This window comes from Xyrauchen texanus, chromosome 15 (assembly GCF_025860055.1).
Source record: "Xyrauchen texanus isolate HMW12.3.18 chromosome 15, RBS_HiC_50CHRs, whole genome shotgun sequence".
NCBI lineage: Eukaryota > Metazoa > Chordata > Actinopteri > Cypriniformes > Catostomidae > Xyrauchen > Xyrauchen texanus.
This window is the reverse complement of record NC_068290.1, coordinates 1,832,844-1,855,967: the sequence shown is the minus strand read 5'-3', so window position 1 is coordinate 1,855,967 and position 23,124 is coordinate 1,832,844. Positions and strand designations below refer to the sequence as shown.

Sequence of the window (23,124 nt, the reverse complement as noted above, 5' to 3'; positions counted from 1 at the left end):
GTTAGAACGCTGCAGAGGAGGGGAAGATTATCAGCAAATAACGATTCAATAAAAAATGTACCTAGTGTTTAAAGGGATAGTGACCCAAAAATTGGCAGGTCCATGCCACTCTGGACACCATTCAGGGCTGGACTGGTAATCTGGCATACCTGGCATTTTCCCGCCAGGTATGCCAGGTATCGGTGGGCCGATGCACATTGGGGCCGATCAGGGGCAGACTGGCCATTGGGAGAACCGAGTGGGCCGGTGGGTCGGCCGCGAAACGGGCCAAATGGGCCGCGATAAGCTAAAACGAGCCACCGCGTTATGCAGAATGGACCACAAAACGGTGCCGCGATATGCAGAAAAGGACAACTTTTGGACCAGTTGCTATGTAAAATCCCGGGCCGATTTCTCTTCCCAGTCCTCCCGTGTCACCATTTATTCAGTCACTGCCATTCTTTTCCATACAATGAAAGTGAATGGTGACTATGAACAGATTAGCTGATAGAAAACTCCTTTTGTGCTTCACAAGAGAAATTCAAAAGTGCATTTTTGAACGATTCCTTGAATGTTCAGTAACTATTGTCTATTGTTTCATCTCGAGAAAAGCAAAGCAACAGCAAGCCTTCTGATTCGACTTAATTATTGGATTGTTTTCAGTCAGACCCTTGCTGTCGCCGCGTTGTTCTTCACCTTTATAATCACTCATTTGTCACCGTGCATCTCCAGAAATGCATTAAACCTGCACATGAGGGGCGGGTCTAAGTAACCTGTGTCCTTTGTTTGTCTGGCCGCAGCGGAGTGACTCGCTCCCACACGGAGCTGCTTCTCTCATGTTACACTCCTGCGCTTGATTCATGCTCCACTGGAGAGCTGGTGCGCACCGCTTTTGTCTGTCTGACCCACTAAATGCACCCGCCACAGAGATTGAGAGAGAAAGACAGAAAGAGAGAGATCGACAGGACTCGGAAACACTGTTAACTTGCATATAATGACCTTCCAGTAACACTGTTGGGAGTTCACAGAGAGTTTGTTTTGTACAAGTTGCTGTCAAATAGTTTTGCTTCAGGACTCAGATTTGACATTGGATGACCCAACACAGTTCCCATAACCTGTATTTAATGTAGTCAGGGTTGTAGTAGTTTTGTTCGTGGTTTTGAGGAAGAGGGCGTGGTCTAATTTGACTAGTTTTCATCTGGAGACAAATTCACATTTGAGGCAAATAGAGATTTAAGTGCAAATTAAGTTCTCACAGAGTGCAAATAGCATTAGATGCTATTTGCACTCCTAATGAAATACAAACATACAGCATAGTGGCATCACTGCAGTGTGTTTACTGTTTATTTGGAGTCCCACAGACTGTCACCTACTCCAACCCCTGCCCCTAAACCTACCCCTAACCTTCCCCTACAAAAATGAACCATTGTTTTACTACAGTAAACATAGTATTGCCATGGTATTTTGTAGTAAAATCAACGGTGATGGCGTAGTGAGCTAAAGCACATAACTGGTAATCAGAAGGTTGCTGGTTTGAACCCCACAGCCACCACCATTGTGTGCTTGAGCAAGACACTTAACTCCAGGTTGCTCCGGGGGGATTGTCCCTGTAATAAGTGCACTGTAAGTCGCTTTGTGTAACAACATCAATGGCTGACTGTCATGAACGAAGCCCTGTTACGTACATTCATGACGATGGTCGAACCGCTGATATTTTTGGAAAATTTATTGACACCCTGAGGTGGTAGCGTGCCTCGGGATGCGAATACATTTTAAATAATTCAATGATCGGAGTCTGATTATACCGTTGTTATGACATGTAGGGCCCTATAATTTCTGCTATGTGGAAAACATGGACGTAATCACTAAATCCAGTCATAAAAACTGCATTATCTATAAAACACGGAATGTCAAGAAAATGGACATATGGGATGAATATGAATGTTTGAATGCACATTTAATCAAATTAAAATCGCAATATGTCCTAGTGTCATTATTAAACTTAAAAATGCTGCAATTTAACTGAGTTTAAATGTATAATCTGCATGTGCTGCACGCTTCAATGTGAATGTGTGAAGCCAGCCGCTCATGCACTAAAAACACTGCATCATCATCATTGTGTGTTTGTGTAGTAAATGGCATAGAGCATTCTGAAGCATGCAGCACATACAGACTATATATTTATGTATTAGATCACAGCTTTTTGGGCTATGTAGTGACCTGCTTATTCAGAAGTGAGAGTTCAAATTCAGAATTCAGAAAAAAATATCCAACCGCAATATACATATTATGACCTCTAGTGTGATATTGCTTAAATATTACACCCGTTGGGCATATCAAATGCCCTGGAAAATTGTGCCTAGAAAAGAGTTGGATCCCTGTGGGTGCTAAGGTGTTCTGAGTGTTTTTAGCATGTTTCTATGTAGTTGTTAAGGAGTTTTGTATGGTTTTTTCATGTTACTACTGTATATAGATGCTAAAGTGTTCTAGGAGTTTTAGCATGTTGCTATGTTGTTGTTAATGCTCTCTAGGTGTTTTTTTTTAGCATTTTGCCATGTGGTTGTTAAGGTGTTCTAGGTTATTTTAGCATGATGCTATGTGGTTGCTAAAGTGTTCTAGGTTATTTTAGCATGATGCTATGTGGTTGCTAAAGTGTTCTAGGTGTTTTTAACATGATGCTATGTGGTTGCTTAAGTGTTCTAGGTGTTTTTAGCACATTGCTATGTTGTTGTTAAGGTGTTTTGGGTGGTTTTTAGCACGTTGCTATGTGGTTGTTAAGGTGTTTTGGGTGGTTTTTAGCACGTTGCTATGTTGTTGTTAAGGTGTTTTGGGTGGTTTTTAGCACGTTGCTATGTGGTTGTTAAGGTGTTTTGGGTGGTTTTTAGCATGATGCTATGTGGTTACTAATGTGTTCTAGATGTTTTTAACATGATGCTATGTGGTTGTTAAGGTATTCTAGGTGTTTTTAGCATGTTGCTATGTGGTTGTTAAGGTGTTCTAGGTTATTTTAGCATGATGCTATGTGGTTGCTAAAGTGTTCTAGGTGTTTTTAACATGATGCTATGTGGTTGCTTAAGTGTTCTAGGTGTTTTTAGCACATTGCTATGTTGTTGTTAAGGTGTTTTGGGTGGTTTTTAGCACGTTGCTATGTGGTTGTTAAGGTGTTTTGGGTGGTTTTTAGCATGATGCTATGTGGTTACTAATGTGTTCTAGATGTTTTTAACATGATGCTATGTGGTTGTTAAGGTATTCTAGGTGTTTTTAGCACGTTGCTATGTGGTTGTTAAGGTGTTTTGGGTGGTTTTTAGCATGATGCTATGTGGTTGCTAAAGTGTTCTAGGTGTTTTTAACATGATGCTATGTGGTTACTAAAGTGTTCAAGATGTTTTTTAGCATGTTGCTATGTGGTTGTTAAGGTGCTCTAGGTGTTTTTAGCATGTTGCTATGTGGTTACTAAAGTGTTCTAGATGTTTTAGCATGTTGCTATGTGGTTGTTAAGGTGCTCTAGGTGTTTTTAGTTTGTTGCTATGTGGTTGCTGATGTGTTCTAGGAGTTTTAGCATGTTGCTATGTTGTTGTTAAGGTGTTCTAGATGTTTTTAGTATGTTGCTCTGTGGTTACTAAAGTGTTCTAGATGTTTTTAGCATGTTGCTATGTGGTAGTTAAGGTGCTCTAGGTGTTTTTAGTATGTTGCTATGTGGTTGCTGATGTGTTCTAGGAGTTTTAGCATGTTGCTATGTTGTTGTTAAGGTGTTCTAGATGTTTTTAGCATGTTGCTATGAGGTTGTTAAGGTGCTCTAGGTGTTTTTAGTATGTTGCTATGTGGTTACTAAAGTGTTCTAGATGTTTTTAGCATGTTGCTATGTTGTTGTTAAGGTGTTCTAGGTGTTTTTAGCATGTTGCTTTGTGGTTATGACGTTCGCTCATTTTATTGTCCGTCAGACACAAGTCTGAATGTTTAGAATTGTAAAGTGCATCTCCCCTCAACAATTTGCACTAGTTGGGAAATCATTCTTGTGCATTGCGCAAAATGTAATACTTGGTGTGAGTTTTAAATTTTTCTTTAAATCCCTAACCTTATGAGCAATAGTAGCGTTGCTTGCCTAAACAAGCACCACAAAGTGAAATACCCATCACATGTATGTTCCTCAGCTCTGCTGTTCAGCTTCTGTGGTAGGTGCCTTGGTAGCATATCTTTTGTTTTTGTAAAGTACAAGGCAATAGCGCACCACCTGGAATCCATGTCCTTTAGTCACCAATATAATTACGGGCCCAGGTCTGATGCAGCACTTAAACAGTCGACCATAAACACCATGAAATAGGGCGGATCCCTCGCTGATTTGTGTCTTCACAGATGCCACACACATGTACGGTTCCTCTCAGCCCACACTTGTGCGCTGGCTACTATTTAAAGCATTTTAACTGGCCTCAGCCAGGTGAAATAACTGTTTCAAGGTTATGGAAATGCGTCACTACCTCTCCCTTCGCCCATTCTTATTTACTGTATCTTCCTTCTTCAAAGCCACACTTATCTTCTCTCTTGAAGTCCTCCTTTCTAGCCATATGTTTAGTCTTCTCCAACTTAAAAGTAATGTTTTGGGTGGATGCACACTGATATGCAGACTGCACTGACTAAAGTTTGTAGTTTAGGCCAACTGTTTTTCTCAAAACATGTTTTTCAAAAGATCTACCCAAGGTTAAGGCCAGATCATGGTCTTGCAAGGCCCCTGGGGATGTTTCTGGCCTATAGGCATTTGGCCAATGCACGGTCTGGTTCAACATGCTTAACGTGCACTTAACAGCGTTACTGTGGTGCGAACAAACTTCAGTTCTCAAGGGGGCGATAGAGTTACGTTCAAATAGATGTGTTGCTGTACAGAAAAGTTGTTGTAGCTTAGCAACTCTAAATGTCCACTATAGTGCTCCTAGCGGCAACGTTGAAACGCATTCTTTTTTCTATTTTAGTTAGTTTTGGAGTATTTATAAAAAGTATTTTAGTTTTAGTTTGGTTTGTCAGTCCACGTTATTTTTTTACTTTTTTTTTCAGTTAACGAAAACGTTTTTATTTACTCTTACAAAAAACAAGAGTTCTGGCAAATTTGCAACAAAGTTGCCGCAAGTTCGCCACTGATTATTTTCACATTCAAATGAGATTTGTGGGCACAGGGCGGAATTTCTTTTTTCCCGCCAAAAACCAAAACATGGTTAGTCATGTTTACTACCATAGATTGTAAAAAAAGATGGGTGACGCCCCTTCGCTCTTTTCCATTGGTGAGAACTGAAGCCGCCAGTGTCCCGATATGGCGCTGACATCTTGGGACTTGAGTCTGCGATTGAGTTGCGATTTCGGGACCAGACCTGCGCAGTAGTGAGCAGGAAGTAAAGCCGCGAAATCAATGCCCCGCCCTCACTCTCGCTGAATCAATCGCAAGCACACGCCCCTGCACCTTTGACTTTTGACTTATGATGGTGTGAAATAATTAATTATAGAAATTTAGATATTACATTTAAAGCTCCAATCTCCTCAGACCTCCGAAGATCCCGAAAAAAAGTCAGTTGGTGCTTCAGTGACTACTTCACTCAGAGAACCTGTCAATCACAGCTGTCAATCATGATGTCACAGCAGCGTTTTTATAGCATCAAATAACTAAAAACAAACTTATTTTGAAAACAAACACTTGAAATGACATCAACGTGATAGAAACGACATTAAATGACAGAAACTATCTTTGGAAAAAAGATATGTGAAGTGTAATTTAATTGTTTAGTTGGTCTCACGTCCCGTTGAATAACATGGGGAGGCGGGGTTTATGACCTACACTAGGACCAGTCACCGGGGGGCGATCGAGATGTTTTGGCTTCACTTTTGAGGGCTTGTGCGGCACACTTGGTTACTACAATATCACTATAGAAAATTATTTCCACCAAAACTATAGTTACTACAGTCTACAATATTACTATAGTAAAGCCATAGTTAAACTATGATATTTGTATAGTAAAACCATAATTACCCAAAAATTTTGATTTTTATCACCATAGTTTTCGTTTTACAGTATGATCAATGTAGTTTCACTTCAAGTATCATGGTTAAAATATGGTTACTGTAGTAAAACCATGGTAAATGTATTGTGAGGTAACGCAAACTATACTCTGTCCTCTAAGGGGCTCGTAAACTCTTCATTATTGCCACATACGTGTATGCAAGTAGCCACAATTTTGTCCATTGTTTCCAAAGGTTTGCTGGAGGTTTATCACACCCAGTGATAAAAGATGCAAACTTATGTCAAACATTTGCGGCAAATTACAAGCTCATTTGCATGTAAAAATAATAAGTGGCAAGTTTGCGTGCGGCTAGTTTGTAGGAGATTTTTTGTAAGGGTTCAATTTTAGTTTTTGTTAGCGAAAATAACACTGGTTTGCGATGAGTTTGTTGGAGAAAAAAAGCATAACGACTGCTCAAACATCCCAAGACCCAACAAACGCAAATTGAACGCATTAAATCAGTGAAAATGGACAACAACGGACACCTAGTCGCCAACAGGGTGAACACAATGATCCTACAGAACCCAACAATCGTCGGATGTTGGTGTTTGTTGCCATTTGTTGAGGTAGTGCGAATTAATCTTTAAACATTGAAATGTGGATTTTTTGCTGTATTTTTTGTCTAGTGAATAACAACTTTATTCATTTGGACTTTAGACGATAACCGATAGTTCAAAAAACAGCTATCGTAACGCATAATCGGTAAAACCGATATATCGGTCAACCTCTAAATTGATTCTAACATGTGTCGTAACCAAACATGAAAAAACAATTAGAAAGAGAATGAGATTACAGAGATTTACGAAGGATACTAATTTTATAGTGAATAACGACTTTATTCATTGAGACTTTAGACGATAACCGATAGTTTAAAAAAACTGTTAGCGTGCCACATAATCAGAAAAAACGATATATCGGTTGACCTCTATAATTAAGCCAAATTATAGCTTTTTTATATAATTTCGATTTTTATATAAAAAAATTAAGTTTGAACTTGGATGCTTCCTTTAAAATGATTGGTTAAGACCCAAGCTGAGTGGGATTGCATGGTATTGGTTCTGTTGTATGCGCTGAGGAACCAGGGGCCCTTGTGGTCCGTTCGCACAAACTTTGGCAATCTTGACACGCATGACATGAGGTTTTGGAGGCTGAGGGCCCTCCATTATCCAGCCATGTTGTAGTCCTAAAAAAGCGCCCTTGAATGATGTTAGAAATCATGTTGCCTTTCCTCCTATTGTTAGCTTTTCCTTCACAGTGCGGTTCGTCTCTTCCCTGTGGTTTCAGTAAGAGCTGATATTTCTGGAGCGGTGTGAGCTGCACTGCTAGTGTGGGTAATTTAGTTTCCTAGAGTTTCTGCAGGAGGAATGAAACAATGGCTGCCCTGTGGAGGAATCGTGGCATGTGGAAACTCATTGTATAATATGGTGCCAATGGCGCCAAACAAACGGGTAAACCACAAGATCTCGCTTTGAGTTTTCTTCAACATGTCTTGTCACTCAAACAACAACAAGATCATGTCTACTGGCTTCTGCAGCCTAAAGGCTAAAGCTAATGTTGACCGGCTGAGGTCACGATTATTTAAGTAGAGGAGGTTGGTGTGAACATATCCTGCGGGAAAATCCAGGCCTCAACAGATATGATACAGAGCCGCATCAGAGACAGGATTTTCCAACCCGCCTGTTATTGTCCAGTCAATGACGTTACATTGACAGATGCTTCCTGTCTCATCAGCGTCCCGCGACCTCCTGACATCCTGTTGTGTGTGTAAAGTGGGGTTGTGGATTTGAACTTGTGACCATCACAGGTCAATCAGGAATCAGGAATTTCAACCCAAACAGTCTCACCAACCAAACCAAAAACAACATGGTGGCCATGGAGGAGGAATGATGTACTACTGTACTGTTTACAATCATATGGTGTGATTCAGTTTCATGTTTTTGTGCCCAATATCAAGAGAAATTTAAAGTAATAGTGCACCCAAAAAAGTTTAATTTAATCTCAAGTTGTTCCAAGTCCATGTGCTGTTTTTTGTGGAACAAAAAAAGTAGATTTCACTGCTTTTTGGACAATTAAGATCTCCAAAATGGACAGAAATGTACCAGAAAATATCATAAAAGTAGTCCATATGCTTTGTATGCTACATTTGAAGTATACTTAAGTAAAGGTCAACCAATATTTGATTTTGCAGATACGATTAGTGAATAGTGACTTTTTTCATTATGATATTTCACGGAAAACAGCTGTTGTGACGCATAATCGGTAAAACCGATATATCGGTCAACCTCTAAATTGATTCCAGCATGTGTCGTAACCAAACATGAAAAAACTATTCAAAGGAGAATGAGATTATAGAGATTTACGAAGGGTAAATATTTGATAGTGAATAACGACTTTATTCATTATGAATTTTCACGATAACCGATAGTTTAAATAAACTGCCGTCGTGCCGCATAATTGGTAAAACCGATATATCGGTCGACCTCAAATTGATTCCAACATGTGTCGTAACCGAACATTAAGCGACACTTTGAAGGAAAATGAGATTATAGAGATTTACGAAGGGTAAAATCATTTTTGTGAATAACGACTTTATTCATTATGAATTTTCAAGGAAACCGATAGTTTAAAAAAACAGCCGTCGAGCCGCATAATCGGTAAAACCGATATATCGGTCGACCTCTATAATTAAGCCATACGATAGCTTTGTGTGAGCAGGTTATATTCAAATTGCATTCTTGTTCATGTTCAAATTTAAATACAAGGCTGTTAAACGCATCACAACTCTTTTCCCGTCATTGTTAGCAAACAATTGATTCCAGCATGTGTCATAACCGAACATTAAGTGACACTTCGAAGGAAAATTAGATTATAGAGATTTATGGAGGGTAAAATTATTTTTGTGAATAACGACTTTATTCATTTGGACTTTAGACGATAACCGATAGTTTAAAAAAACAGCCGTCGTGCCGCATAATCGGTAAAACCGATATATCGGTCGACCTCTAAATTGATTCCAGCATGTGTCGTAACCAAACATGAAAAAAATAATTCAAAGGAGAATGAGATTATAGAGATTTAAGAAGGGTAACATTTTTTTTTATAGTGAATAACGACTTTATTCATTATGAATTTTCACGATAACCGATAGTTTAAATAAACTGCCGTCGTGCCGCATAATCGGTAAAACCGATATATCGGTCGACCTCTAAATTGATTCCAACATGTGTCGTAACCGAACATTAAGCGACACTTCGAAGGAAAATGAGATTATAGAGATTTATGGAGGGTAAAATAATTTTTGTGAATAACGACTTTATTCATTATGATTTTTGATGATAACCGATAGTTCAAAAAACAGCTATCGTAACGCATAATCGGTAAAACCGATATATCGGTTGACCTCTATAATTAAGCCAAATTATAGCTTTGTGTGAACAGGCCAATGTTTCCATTTAATTAAGATATTAAAATTGCATTCTTGGGGGTCTGGGTAGCTCAGCGAGTATTGAAGCTGACTACCACCCCTGGAGTTGCTAGGGCATGCTGAGTGACTCCAGCCAGGTCTCCTAAGCAGCCAAATTGGCCCGGTTGCTAGGGAGGGTAGAGTCATTTGGGGTAACCTCCTTGTGGTCGCTATAATGTGGCTCTCGTCATTGCGTATGTCAAGTCTAACTCACTTGTTGTTTGTTTTGTTGCAGGACTCCGAATCTTTGGATAATTGCATTCAGAGCATCCTCTCCACTCTTTATCCTCCATTCAGCTCGACCGCGGCTACCGTACTGTGGCAGCTCTTCAGTGTGGTGGAGAGACAGTACCGCGGTGACGGCCTGCGCTGTTTCCTCGACTTCCTGCTTCCTGCCAAGAGAATCCTGTACATTATCAAACACGAGGCCTGTGTGAGTGCATTGGACACTTTGTGTGACAAAAGCATTACCTAGTCTATAAATACGGACTTAAGAAGAACCCACTCACTATTACTTTACATTATTTTTTATGATATTATTTGCCCTATATTTTCACGCTCAGATAATGGTGTTCTTTTTATACCGCACACCTCGACTCTGTTATCAACGGCCTTAAAACAAGCTTGACTGACTTGCTTAAGACTTGTCTTCAGAGAAAGAGCTTTGCTCGAGTGGGAGCCTGAGAGAGAGTATGAACGAGTGAAAGAGTGTATTGAAGTCACCGCAGTGAACTTGGCAAAGAGGATCAGTGTGAAATTAAACGCTATGGGAGGTGTTTGATTTCTGCAGAGTAGCATTGTTTGAGTGCATTTCTGAAACCGTATGCTGTTGTGTTCAACGCTGGGATTATTACTTTCAGACAACGACTTTCCTGAACTTGGACTCTTTGAGAGAGTCACTACTTGTTTGTGCTGCATTTGAGGGTTCTCCTCAACCTCCACCAATGTCCAGCATCCACCTGGATGATGCGACCGCAGCCATAGTGTACCAGAACGCCCACCACACACCAGCTATTGGTGGAGAGGAGAGAGTAGAGTGATGTAGCCAATTCAGGGATGGAGATTATTAGGAGGCCATTATAGATAGGGGCCAATGGGGGGAATTTGGCCAGGACACCAGGGTTACACTCCTACTCTTTACAAGAAGTGCCCTAGGATTTTTAATGACCACAGAGAGTCTTGACCTCATTTTAACATCTCATCTGAAGGACAGTGCATTTTTACATTACAGAGTCCCCGTCACTATACTGGGGCATTAAGACCCACACAGACCACAGGGTGAGCACCCCCTAGTGGCCTCCCTAATAACTCTTCCAGCAGCAAACTTAGATTGCCCCAGGAGGTCTCCCGTCCAGATACTGGCCAGGCTCAACCCTGCTTAGCGATAGTGGGCAACCAGGAAAGAGCTGCCGGGTGACATGGTTGCTATCAGGGCTGGACTGGTAATCTGGCATTTCAGGCATTTTCCCGGTGGGCCGACGCACTTTGGGGCCGATCAGGGGTGGACTGGCCATCGGGAGACCCTAACGGGCCAGTGGGTCGGCCACAAAATTGGCTGAATGGGCCGCAATAAGCTAAAATGAGCCGCTGCGTTATGTAGAACGGACCACAAAACGGTGCCACGATATGCAATTGTCATGTGTTTTAATTGGCATAAATGTATAAATTGTAATGTGTTGGCCACAATGTTTTTATATTTTTGTATGTTACCCTTTACATTTTTGTTGTTTAATGAATCCTTTTGTGCCTCATAATTATTTTACTTGTTAAATTTGGCTGAAAAGACTATAACAGGCTGTTTAATGCACATGCACATTTTAAGAAGTGTAGATTTAGTTTTTGTGGTTGTGAAAGTGGTGACACCATCCCCCGTTGCCCCACAATAGCTTCTTTTCCACTGTCGGCCATTGCGAGCCAGGGCTATCAACTGGTCAGACAGGCTAATAACCTCAGACCTCGAGCCGCAAGACCGAAATCGATCTGAATTCCCACCATTGGGCCAATAGCCCTGTAGCGTTGCCTTAAAACCCGCCCTTAATACGCCACCCTGGTGCCAACGTTGCACATCCCGGCAGTATCACAACAGGGAAGCTCAAGCTGAAGTATCAGTCTCTGGAGACTAGCTAGCCCTTGAAAAAAACACAGCATTTTATTCCTGAACCTATACTGTTGTGTGCTGGATACACAACTTGCCCAAATATTCAAAAGATCCCTGATTTCATCTACTGACCAGTACTGACGATTCTCTATTCTCAGTTGATCTGTTGAGGTAAGCTGGTGACTAGATAGCTTGAAAAATTGGGAAATGAGTATCTTGGTGTTGACCTTCTGCTCTGACCCAGAGAAACTCCACATTTGACCACATTCTCCCACCTCAGTCCCCAGTTGGCCTTCTTTGACCCAAGGGTAATCGGCAGGCCAGGGTGCTTGGCTATTGGCCCATAGGAAGCCCAGAGGAGGCACGATGATGCCCCGGAAGTAACAGTGGGAACGTAACTGGCCCTGGCATGCACTGGTGGAAACACGCTAATAGTGGAAACACGCTAATCTTCACATCTACGCCGCTGGTTTAAAGGCAGGTTCCATTGTGGCTACTTACCCCATGTAGTCTGACAACATACCACTCTATCTTGTATGTCAACGTGTGTTCAGTTACCTGTATTTTTGTCCTGGGCAAAAACTTTGAAAGTAGCCAAGACTACAAGGTATGTGGCTATGCAGAAACTGACTTTCAAAAATGTACCTAGTGACAACTTGACCTGGTCTCCCATATGCACCTTTAAGTAGACTTAAATGTAGTTAGTTACTTCTTTAGTAACTTGTATTGTTGCTAACCACTTTTTAAAAGTGTAACCTGCATATGAAGGACATCTGTAAGGAATGTGGAATTAAATTGGAATAATTTGTCCTTTTTTCCACAGCTCCGATTCAAAGGCCTGTTGCTGTACCACGAAGGATGGCCACTGTGTTTACATGAGAAAGTGGTTCTGCAGCTTGCACCCCTGCATAAAGTACGCCTGAGGCAGGGAGATTTCTACCTTCAGGTGGTTCCTTTAGGCCGCAAGGCTGCCAAACTGGTCATAAAATGCCTTTCGGGGAGCGGGCAAGCCATTGCAGAGATCCCAGTCGCCGAGAGCATGTACGGCAACGTCTTCACGCCTGACTTCTTGCAGAATGTAACCCATGAGCGCAATCTGCACCCTCTCCAGAACTGTCTCCTCAGCACAGGCGCCGTGGTCTACCGCACACCCTGGAAGAACGTGGTAAACCCTTTGTTCGTGACCAGCACTGCCGACGCCATCATGCAGGCGCGGAGTGGCGGTGAAGTCTTGCGAGGCCAGCTGAGCACCTGCAGCACCCGCGGCTCTACGGGAACGCTGGACAGTCGCCGCAGCTCCAGAGAGTCCCTGCACTCACAAGGGGCGGAGTCCACTGTGTCGGAACCCGTCCTCAGTCGTAGCCTCACGGATATGGGCATCAGCTCCCACCACCCGGAAGACTCAACCTTGCACCAGATGGATAAGCAAAGTCCCATGTCCAAAACGCACTCCCTTCCCCAGACACCCACCTTGTGCAGCCCGGATCAGGGTTTTGGCAGAAGCGAAGGTGGAATTGGTCACAAAAGCCTTTCGTTTAGCACGGACCTCAGTAATCCCAGCCTTCGTAAACGCCATCCTAGAGATTCTGCGGCTTTTGAGTCGCGGCGGCTTTTCCGTAAGTCATATATGGAGGCGCTGCAGAACCCGATGAATCTGGGCTCCAGCTCCGAATCAATTCTGGAAGAGGCAACAGAGTCAGAGCCAAGACTGCAAAGAGGTTCAGACAGCCGCTCCGTTCCAAAGGAGCAGGTTCCTCGAAGGATCTCTGCCCGTGAATGTTTGGGAGGTGATGAATCTCGCTCCGGTTCTCACGTCCCACAAACGCAGGGTGTTAAAAGTGCTGAGCTCAGTCCAGGGGAGAGACGCTCCAAATCTCTTGAACGTACTAACAAAGGCTCGCAGGTTAAAGGTCATCGGACTCGATCTTCCTCTGGTGGATCATGTAGTGGACTTCCAAAGAAACTTATGAACGGTTATACGTTCCGTTTCGGCAAACTGGACTTGGAGGCGGCCTTTCCTGGCTTAGAGAAACGGAGCAGCAAAGAGAACTCAGGTAAAATATAATTTTTCAGCCCTTTGAAAATGCTCCATACATAAAGAACACTGCAGAGTATCTTTTTGGGGATTCTTGTCTTCTTTTTTATATTGGGAGAGCAGGATTCATTTCGGATTTTAGATTTGGATCTCCTGCAGGTGCACCAAGAACCCACTAAGGCTTACATTTAAAGTGCATGCATATAATTACATCTGTAATTAAACTGCTAACCTAACCCCTGATCCTAAAACATAACCCTAACTCCAAACACTCACTGCAAAGTTTTTCTTCGGCCTTTACTCAGAGCTAGAAAGAAGGTTGATACAGGGGATGGAGGAGGTAACCCCCCCCCCCCCCAAATAATCAAAACAAGCAAGTAACCCACCCCCAATATTTATACAATGATCAATGGAAACATGTAAATTCTTCACACTGTAACTCCCCAATGTTCAAGCCAAATCTACACCCTTGTCGATATATATCTTGATAACTATATATTTGTTCTAAAATGCCTCAAAAGTTGTTAAAAAGTAGTTTTCTTTTATCAGAGGAACCACCATTTCATCCAACCAGCCATTGTAGCTAAGTAGATTCAATATTCCTATCTATTCTATTCTATCTATTTTTTGTAATTATTTTATTCCCCTTTTTCTGCCCAATTTGGTATGCCCAATTCCCACTACTTAGGAGGTCCCCATGGTGGCGCGGTTACTCACTTCAATCCGCGCATCTGATCACGTGACTCGTTGTGCATGACACCGCGGAAACTCACGGCATGTGGAGGCTCATGCTACTCTCCACAATCCACACACAACTCACCACACGCCCCATTGAGAGCGAGAACCACTAATCACCACCACGAGGAGGTTACCCCATGTGACTCTAACCTCCCTAGCAACTGGGCCAATTTGGTTGCTTAGGAGACTCACAGCATGTGGAGGCTCATGCTACTCTCCACGAGCCACACACAACTCACCACACGCCCCATTGAGAGCGAGAACCACATTATAGTGACCACAAGGAGGTTACCCCATGTGACTCTACCCTCCCTAGCAACCGGGCCAATTTGGTTGCTAAGGAGGCCTGACTGGAGTCACTTAGCACGCCCTGGATTCAAACTCACAACTCCAGGTGCGATAGTACTCAATACTCGCTGAGACCCAGACCCCCAGATAAAAATCTATTTAAAAATAATTATTTTTTCATTAAATTAACACAAGGGAGCTTGATATGCACATTATATTTATATTTCAATTAGAATGATAGATCAAAGTAGCTTAATAAAAAGGATTATTTAAAAGATCCTTCAGATGTTGAAACCCCAGTTGAACATTGCAGAATACTAATTTATTACTGGCCCCGCGTCAGGTTTTATTATTATAATATGTTTTAAAAATATTTACAATTATAATATAATAAATGCTGAATTATCATTATTGTTCTGATTGTCAGATTTGCATTATACAAAGTTATTTATTTCTGTCCCGTTTACTTCACCTCCACCTGGGGCTTTTATTTTGACACTGAAAGGGCTGTCGTATCTACTTCACCTCCTCCTGGGGCTTTTATTTTGACACTGAAAGTGCTGTCGTATCTACTTCACCTCCACCTGGGGCTTTTATTTTGACACTGAAAGGGCTGTCGTATCTACTTCACCTCCTCCTGGGGCTTTTATTTTGACACTGAAAGTGCTGTCGTATCTACTTCACCTCCACCTGGGGCTTTTATTTTGACACTGAAAGGGCTGTCGTATCTACTTCACCTCCTCCTGGGGCTTTTATTTTGACACTGAAAGGGCTGTCGTATCTACTTCACCTCCTCCTGGGGCTTTTATTTTGACACTGAAAGGGCTGTCGTATCTACTTCACCTCCTCCTGGGGCTTTTATTTTGACACTGAAAGGGCTGTCGTATCTACTTCACCTCCTCCTGGGGCTTTTATTTTGACACTGAAAGGGCTGTCGTATCTACTTCACCTCCTCCTGGGGCTTTTATTTTGACACTGAAAGGGCTGTCGTATCTACTTCACCTCCTCCTGGGGCTTTTATTTTGACACTGAAAGTGCTGTCGTATCTACTTCACCTCCTCCTGGGGCTTTTATTTTGACACAGAAAATGCAATGTTTATTGAACAGTTTACAATGTTCCACATTTCCTGAAACACTGTGATCGTCGCCTTTTCTGTTATACGATGCCCCGTTTGTAGAACTGTATAATATCTTGTTGCGGTTATTAATGTTTGTAATTGCACGGATGCTTGAACCTGCATTACTTTGATTTCACAATGCACGTGAACTGATCTGAGAGCGCCGCCATGCACATGCACTCAGATCAGTGTCACTGGTTTGTTCTGAACCACACACAGACCATGTTTATCTTTGTCTAACATGATACATTAGATATTTCAACTATCTTGCACTGGAATCCAACGGGCCTCCACAAGCTTTTAACATCCTCTCGGTTGCCAGATTAGAGATGCTAACCCCTGATCAGCACGTTATACTTGCTCAAATTGAAAATAATCATCTCGTCATCATTGGCATGTGAGCAAAAGCAAGCGAAAGACTCCAACGCAAGTGTGTTCATGTCGACTGATCTTGAATAATTGAAGAAATGAAACGAAGAAGATAAAAGTAGGCGGAGCACCAAGTCACACCCACCTATCACATGGACCAATGGCAGTAAGAGCGCGGTTTCAAACTACCGCAACAAACACGAAAACACATTTTTGGCCAGATTTCGTTCGCACTCATTCTTCGATTTAAAAGTGACCTGAAGTAGATTGGCGCCTTAACCCTAGCTTAAACCTTAGCCTAAAATCTGATTGGTTAATAGGAATGCTGATCACAGTTCTGACCAATAGCGTGACTCTTGAGAACCTGTTTTACCTTCTAAACAACGTACTGGACGTTCCCTCATTCTGGCAGAAACCAGAACTAGCTTCCCTTTTGAAATCAGACATCCTGAGGGTTTACAGACGGTCTGTTGTGGTTCAGTGCTGTGGTGGGTAATTACTGCATCGCCTGCAGCTAAATGCAGGTCAAGTCAAGTCATTTTTATTTGTATAGCGCTTTTCACAACACACACAGTTTACAGAATGAGACTGTAATATCTGTAAAGTCTTAGCGTGATCAATGTTTAGTTTGATAAATAAATAATAACCTTGGGAGACACCAGGCTCACTGTAAGTGCCTGTTCCCCTCTGGCTAAACATCATGAATATAATGCCAATATTAGTTATGTGTGTGCGGTGCAAGTCATGGTCAGGGCTGGACTGGTAATCTGGCATACCGGGCATTTTCCCGGTGGGACGACGCACTTTGAGGCCGATCGGGGGCGGACTGGCCATCGGGAGAACCGAGCGGTTGGGCTGTGATGAGCTAAAGTGAGCTGGCGTGTTATGCAGAACGGCGCCGCGTTTTGTTTATGCAGAAAAGGACAACGAACCCAAACTGCCCCCACCCCCCCACCACTCACCAAGTTTTGGCTCTACCCCCAACCCCCTCCCCGCCAGTTGCCATGTAAAATCCCAGGCCCATTTGGTGATGCATGCAGCTCAGTGAGGTCCCGGGTCATTTCGGTCAGGTTCCACCCCAAGTCCAAGGTTCGGACAGTGCAGGTCCATCAACTGGCTCGTCTGTGAGCAGGCTTGTAAATCCTCTGGACTGAATGTATGTCTCGTGTCTGCATGTGAGGGCAAATAGTGTTTGTGTTTTGGAATGTTTCAGTGACAGGCATGGCCCATCCCAACATAGGCGTGCTTTTCTTTCCAACAAGACGTTCTGTTCAGATGAGGTCCCGTACCCCAAAGGCACGATACTGCGCTGAACGCGTTTGGGAACATGTTGCCGGGGAGACTGCACTGTTTTTTTTTTTAGCTCTTCCTGCCATTGAAAGTTTAAAAGCAAGAGCGTTTTGCCTTCTGTCTAATGCTGCAGGCGAGGGGAGTGTTTGGGCCTATCCGCAGGAAATTCCAAACTGTCCGGAATTCTTTAGGTGGGTTACTTCATTACATGAAGTGAATGGGTTGTATAAGTGCAAACTATTAATTACATTTAATGGAAAGGTTTGCAAAACAAATGTACTACTCCCTGAAAGATATCACTGAAATAAGTGTTGTGAGATATCTCACCGGTCTCTGTGACAGCTCTAGACTCCGTAAACAACAAACAAATGTTTGTCCGCAGACAGTGATGCTTTCTGCCTGTCAATCATTTGGTGCAACAGCGAAATATTGAGGCTTAATGCCATTTTTATGCCATGTTGTTCATAACAGTTGCCAGATGAGGGCGCTGTTGTGCTGCTGTTGTTTTTGACAACCGTTTCTACTCATGTCAGTCACAGTAAAGCTCATTTGGTATCTTTGGAGTGTGGGGTTTTGGGGAAAGGGGGCGTGGCTAATCAAACGGCTCCGTTTGGGGAAATTCTAAAATGGCTAAAATCAATTACAGCTCCTTTAACAAGCTAAACAGCAAAAATCTTGCTTCTTCCATATTATACCAGCTGCCCATCGTTACACCTGGTTAGGACATTGTTAGGGGGCGTTCACACCAAACACGTTTTACATCCTTTCATGCTGTTTTTCAATTATTTTCCTATGTAAACATGCACTAGATGGACTTCTTTGGCCATTGCTCCAAGTCTCGCAACTTCCCGTGTCAAGTAAAAAAAGAGCTACAACTGTTAAAAACTCATGTCGGGACACCTGCATTCTACTGTATAAGGAAGTGCTCGTGTGAACATGCCCTTAGATATGAATTCATACTCTGTGACTCTCATTTTACTTACTCTTTATGATGTCACAAACACATTCATTGATTTAAGTAAATCCCCTTCTGAAAGAGTGTGTGTAGCCCCTCTCTGTCATCGTGTGTTCGATGGCGTCCTTTCCCGCACATGAAAATCAGAGACATTGAGTCTCGGCTGAGAGCCACGGCAGATCCGATGACACACCTGAGGGAGCATCTGTGTCCCGCTACCTGCTCCGCTCCCACCGCTCTTCAGCTCCCATCCAGATGGTTTCCCATAGTCATAATGGGAACTATTGTGTCCCGCTGAGTTAGCGAGGCCGCTGTATAACGGCTTAGTGTGAACCCATCTCGATGTAATATCTATTCTATGACTAAACCCAACCAAAGTAGAGGTCAGCTCAGACTTTGTTTCCAAAAACAAATCCCAATGACTTTGAGGCTGGATCAGATGACAGGTGATGTGGTTGTACTTGGCCTTTGCGATTCCCGTAGGTGCCTTGTGGTTAGATCCCAGTTCCCATGATACCACAGAGCTCGGCTTTAGCTCTCAGATGTCATATGCAAAGTTACAAGCTACTTTCCAGTGAGTAGTGGTGTTGTGAACATTGTTGTTTATTGTCAAATTGTATTGCGCACACAGTTTTATATCCGAGCGAAGGGAGGTAAAAATCAAGCTATTTTAAAATCAAACTTTTAAAAGTAATCCACTACAAATTACTATATTACTATTAAAACTACTTCCATAAAGTTATAATCAGATTACTTTGTTGATTACTTAATTAAAATGTAATCACGTTACTTATTCATTACTTTTAAGTTACTTTCTAAAACCCTTTTTTGTTTTTCTGCTAATAAAATAAAGTTTATTTTCTCCGTGTTCGTTGTCGAAATGCAAAAAGACGTTTGAACATATGAATTTACATTTTAACTGTATTGCACATCATTAAAATATTTGTAACCCAAGTAATGTACTTAGAAGTATTTAGTATTTAGTCAGTAACTAATCTGATTACATTCAATTACAATGTAATGAGTTACACTACTACTTTACTTGTAGCCTAAAAGTAATTAGATTACAGTAACTAATTACTTTGTCCAAGTACTTCCTTTTTAAAAGTCAATATTTTATAAAATGCTGTTTATTATAATGTTTTTGGCACCATTACATAAATTAAGGCAATATCAACATTTTGATCAGTTATATCAATTATTTATTTATTTTTTTTTTCAATTGTAGTTAGTGTAATTATATCTGTTTAAATTGTCGCCCTAATTGAGACTGTAATGTGTCTTAATCTAAAACAAAGAAATACTGCTTTGATTAAAGGATTGAAGATTAATCAACAGCATTTGTGGGATAATGTTGATACAGAGACAGAGACAGAGAAAACATAGCACACTTTACCCAAATGCTACATGTAGCCTGTTAGCGTTAACCTCCTGAGACCTCTCGTCAGCATGCGTGGACGTAACATTTTGGCTTCGCTATAGGCTATGCATAATTTAATTTAATTTAAACCGACTGATCTCAGTTCAGGAGAATCTAGGCTGTCATTAAAGGGTTAAACTTTCGACAAAACAACATGGCGCTGACCACAGCGGAGTTTATCTTTGGGAGAAATGCCAACAAAACTACATCTGGTAAGAAACTAAATTGCGTGTTAATATTAAAACCTGTTTGAGTCAAAAGATTAGAGTCTCTAGTTTCATCCGATATGACATTTTTTTAATTTGAGCGATTTATCTGGAAACGGCACGCTGTTAAACACAATGTTCACTAGTGTTTTCATTAGAAACCCAATATTAACTGTGCATTATCACATTGAGAAAGAAATGTGTCTTTCAGAGGCTTTATATGGAGTTATGATGAAAATAAGGTGCATTTCAAACTGTTCTGAGATCAGTGCAGACAGACAGCACACTGGAGGTTAAGTCATGCACTAAATAGGGAGCAAGGGAGCATCCTATAGCTCTCCTATAACTGTTCTGAGACCAGTGCAGACAGACAGCACACTGGAGGTTAAGTCATGCACTAAATAGGGAGCAAGGGAGCATCCTATAGCTCTCCTATAACTGTTCTGAGACCAGTGCAGACAGACAGCACACTGGAGGTTAAGTCATGCACCAAATAGGGAGCAAGGGAGCATCCTATAGCTCTCCTATAACTGTTCTGAGACCAGTGCAGACAGACAGCACACTGGAGGTTAAGTCATGCACCAAATAGGGAGCAAGGGAGCATCCTATAGCTCTCCTATAACTGTTCTGAGACCAGTGCAGACAGACAGCACACTGGAGATTAAGTCATGCACCAAATAGGGAGCAAGGGAGCATCCTATAGCTCTCCTATAACTGTTCTGAGACCAGTGCAGACAGACAGCACACTGGAGGTTAAGTCATGCACCAAATAGGGAGTAAGGGAGCATCCTATAGCTCTCCTATAACTGTTCTGAGACCAGTGCAGACAGACAGCACACTGGAGGTTAAGTCATGCACTAAATAGGGAGCAAGGGAGCATCCTATAGCTCTCCTATAACTGTTCTGAGACCAGTGCAGACAGACAGCACACTGGAGGTTAAGTCATGCACTAAATAGGGAGCAAGGGAGCATCCTATAGCTCTACTATAACTGTTCTGAGACCAGTGCAGACAGACAGCACACTGGAGGTTAAGTCATGCACTAAATAGGGAGCAAGGGAGCATCCTATAGCTCTCCTATAACTGTTCTGAGATCAGTGCAGACAGACAGCACACTGGAGGTTAAGTCATGCACTAAATAGGGAGCAAGGGAGCATCCTATAGCTCTCCTATAACTGTTCTGAGATCAGTGCAGACAGACAGCACACTGGAGGTTAAGTCATGCACTAAATAGGGAGCAAGGGAGCATCCTATAGCTCTCCTATAACTGTTCTGAGACCAGTGCAGACAGACAGCACACTGGAGGTTAAGTCATGCACTAAATAGGGAGCAAGGGAGCATCCTATAGCTCTCCTATAACTGTTCTGAGATCAGTGCAGACAGACAGCACACTGGAGGTTAAGTCATGCACTAAATAGGGAGCAAGGGAGCATCCTATAGCTCTCCTATAACTGTTCTGAGATCAGTGCAGACAGACAGCACACTGGAGGTTAAGTCATGCACTAAATAGGGAGCAAGGGAGCATCCTATAGCTCTCCACAGTAGTCACGCTCGGGTCTCATGAGGTTTATATACTGTACATATACAGTGCCGGAGGTTGTCTTATAATAAACATACAAAACATATTAAAACGATCCCAATGGAAGTTGAGACAGAACGTTTCGAAGGACTTGTCTCCTATTTTAAATAGCCACTAGCTTTTAGTTTGTCAGCCTTGAACTATGATTTGTTACATGCTATTGCTAGTCATTGTAGAGAGTGTTTTATTGGACAACAAGTTTTATATGCCCCTGATTGCAGGATGAGTCATCAGTGTTTGTTGTCTGTAGTCCCGGAAGAGAAAAACGGTGCTTTGAAATGCACATATGTGCTAAAAATGCACTAAATCGGAGCGCACTAGAATATAGATGACCTCAAAGCTAAAAGACAAGTTGGTCTCTGCTTTTTATCCTCATCCTGAGAGGTTGTGTTGTAGTGTTTTGGAGCAACTCGTTGAGAAGATAAAGCCTGAGGGTTTCAATTCAGGAGAGATTTCACAAACATCTGCCTTAGCTGGGAATGCCAGAATGCCAGTCGCAGCATTCCTTTAACTGGAGCCTGAGGGCTTATAAACTGAGTGTGTGTGTTACAGTCATCTGAAGAGTTTGCTCATGCGTTCACACACCTGGTCTCCATCATGACTCAACATTGACTCACATCGAACACGATCTTTCTAACTGAGTGACACGTAGATTATAAGACAGATTTTTACTATTAACCGTGTGCACAAAAATGGTAACTCTTGTCGTTTTATTGTGTACTAAAGTATGTCTATATTTGGGCTGGGCAATATAGCTCAAAATCAGTCTTGATATTTGACAGACATTTGATAATATTTAATATATATATCATACCATGTCATGACTATCATTGTGTATGTATATTATTATTATTTATTATTCGAAATATCATATATTTTTAATTATTGCTAGTGTTGTTTTATGTATTCTTTCACCTTCTATATTATTTTGATTGTAGCTAAAAATCTGTTTGTATTCTGCTTTATCTATTTGATCACAACAAATTATAAAAAGATTTTGAATAAATATGCAAATATAAATTTGTGTAAATAAAAATATAACATATTTTATTGCTTTTTTTGGTTATCAAATGTTATTAGTTAGATTAAAAATAGGCAAAAATATTTGTATAAAAAAAAATGTGTTAAATTGTTTTTTTTAATTTTTATTTACATTTTTTGTAATATTATATATCATACATTTTTATTTTATATATATATATATATATATATATATATATATATATATATAAAATATATATTTTTTTGCCTATTTCTAATAATTTTTATTCATTTTTAATATTAACATTTTATAACAAAATTCCATAAAATGAAATTGTGTAATATTTAACACATTTAAATTTATATAAATTAAATATTTATAATTTTATTTAATTTTATGGCATTTTATTAAATTAAAAATGTTTCGAGTGTGTGTTTATATATATATATATATATATATATATATATATATATATATATACCATATAAATATTTATTTATTTATTTTTATTATTATTATTTTTCTTACCTATAGTGCTCAGCCCGAGTATAGACATAATTAATT

The 23,124-nt window shown here is 41.1% G+C and overlaps 1 protein-coding gene across 1 annotated transcript in view; it reads left to right on the top strand.

Annotated features, from left to right (window-relative positions):
- The window catches only part of LOC127655729 (pleckstrin homology domain-containing family G member 4B-like), a 55,805-nt gene that overhangs the window by 5,171 nt on the left and 27,510 nt on the right, over positions 1–23,124 (top strand). Inside the window, exons 2-3 of the mRNA XM_052143693.1 lie at positions 9,719–9,916; positions 12,405–13,635. Coding sequence (XP_051999653.1) covers positions 9,719–9,916; positions 12,405–13,635 — 1,429 coding nt within the window. The remainder of the gene's footprint in view (positions 1–9,718; positions 9,917–12,404; positions 13,636–23,124) is intronic.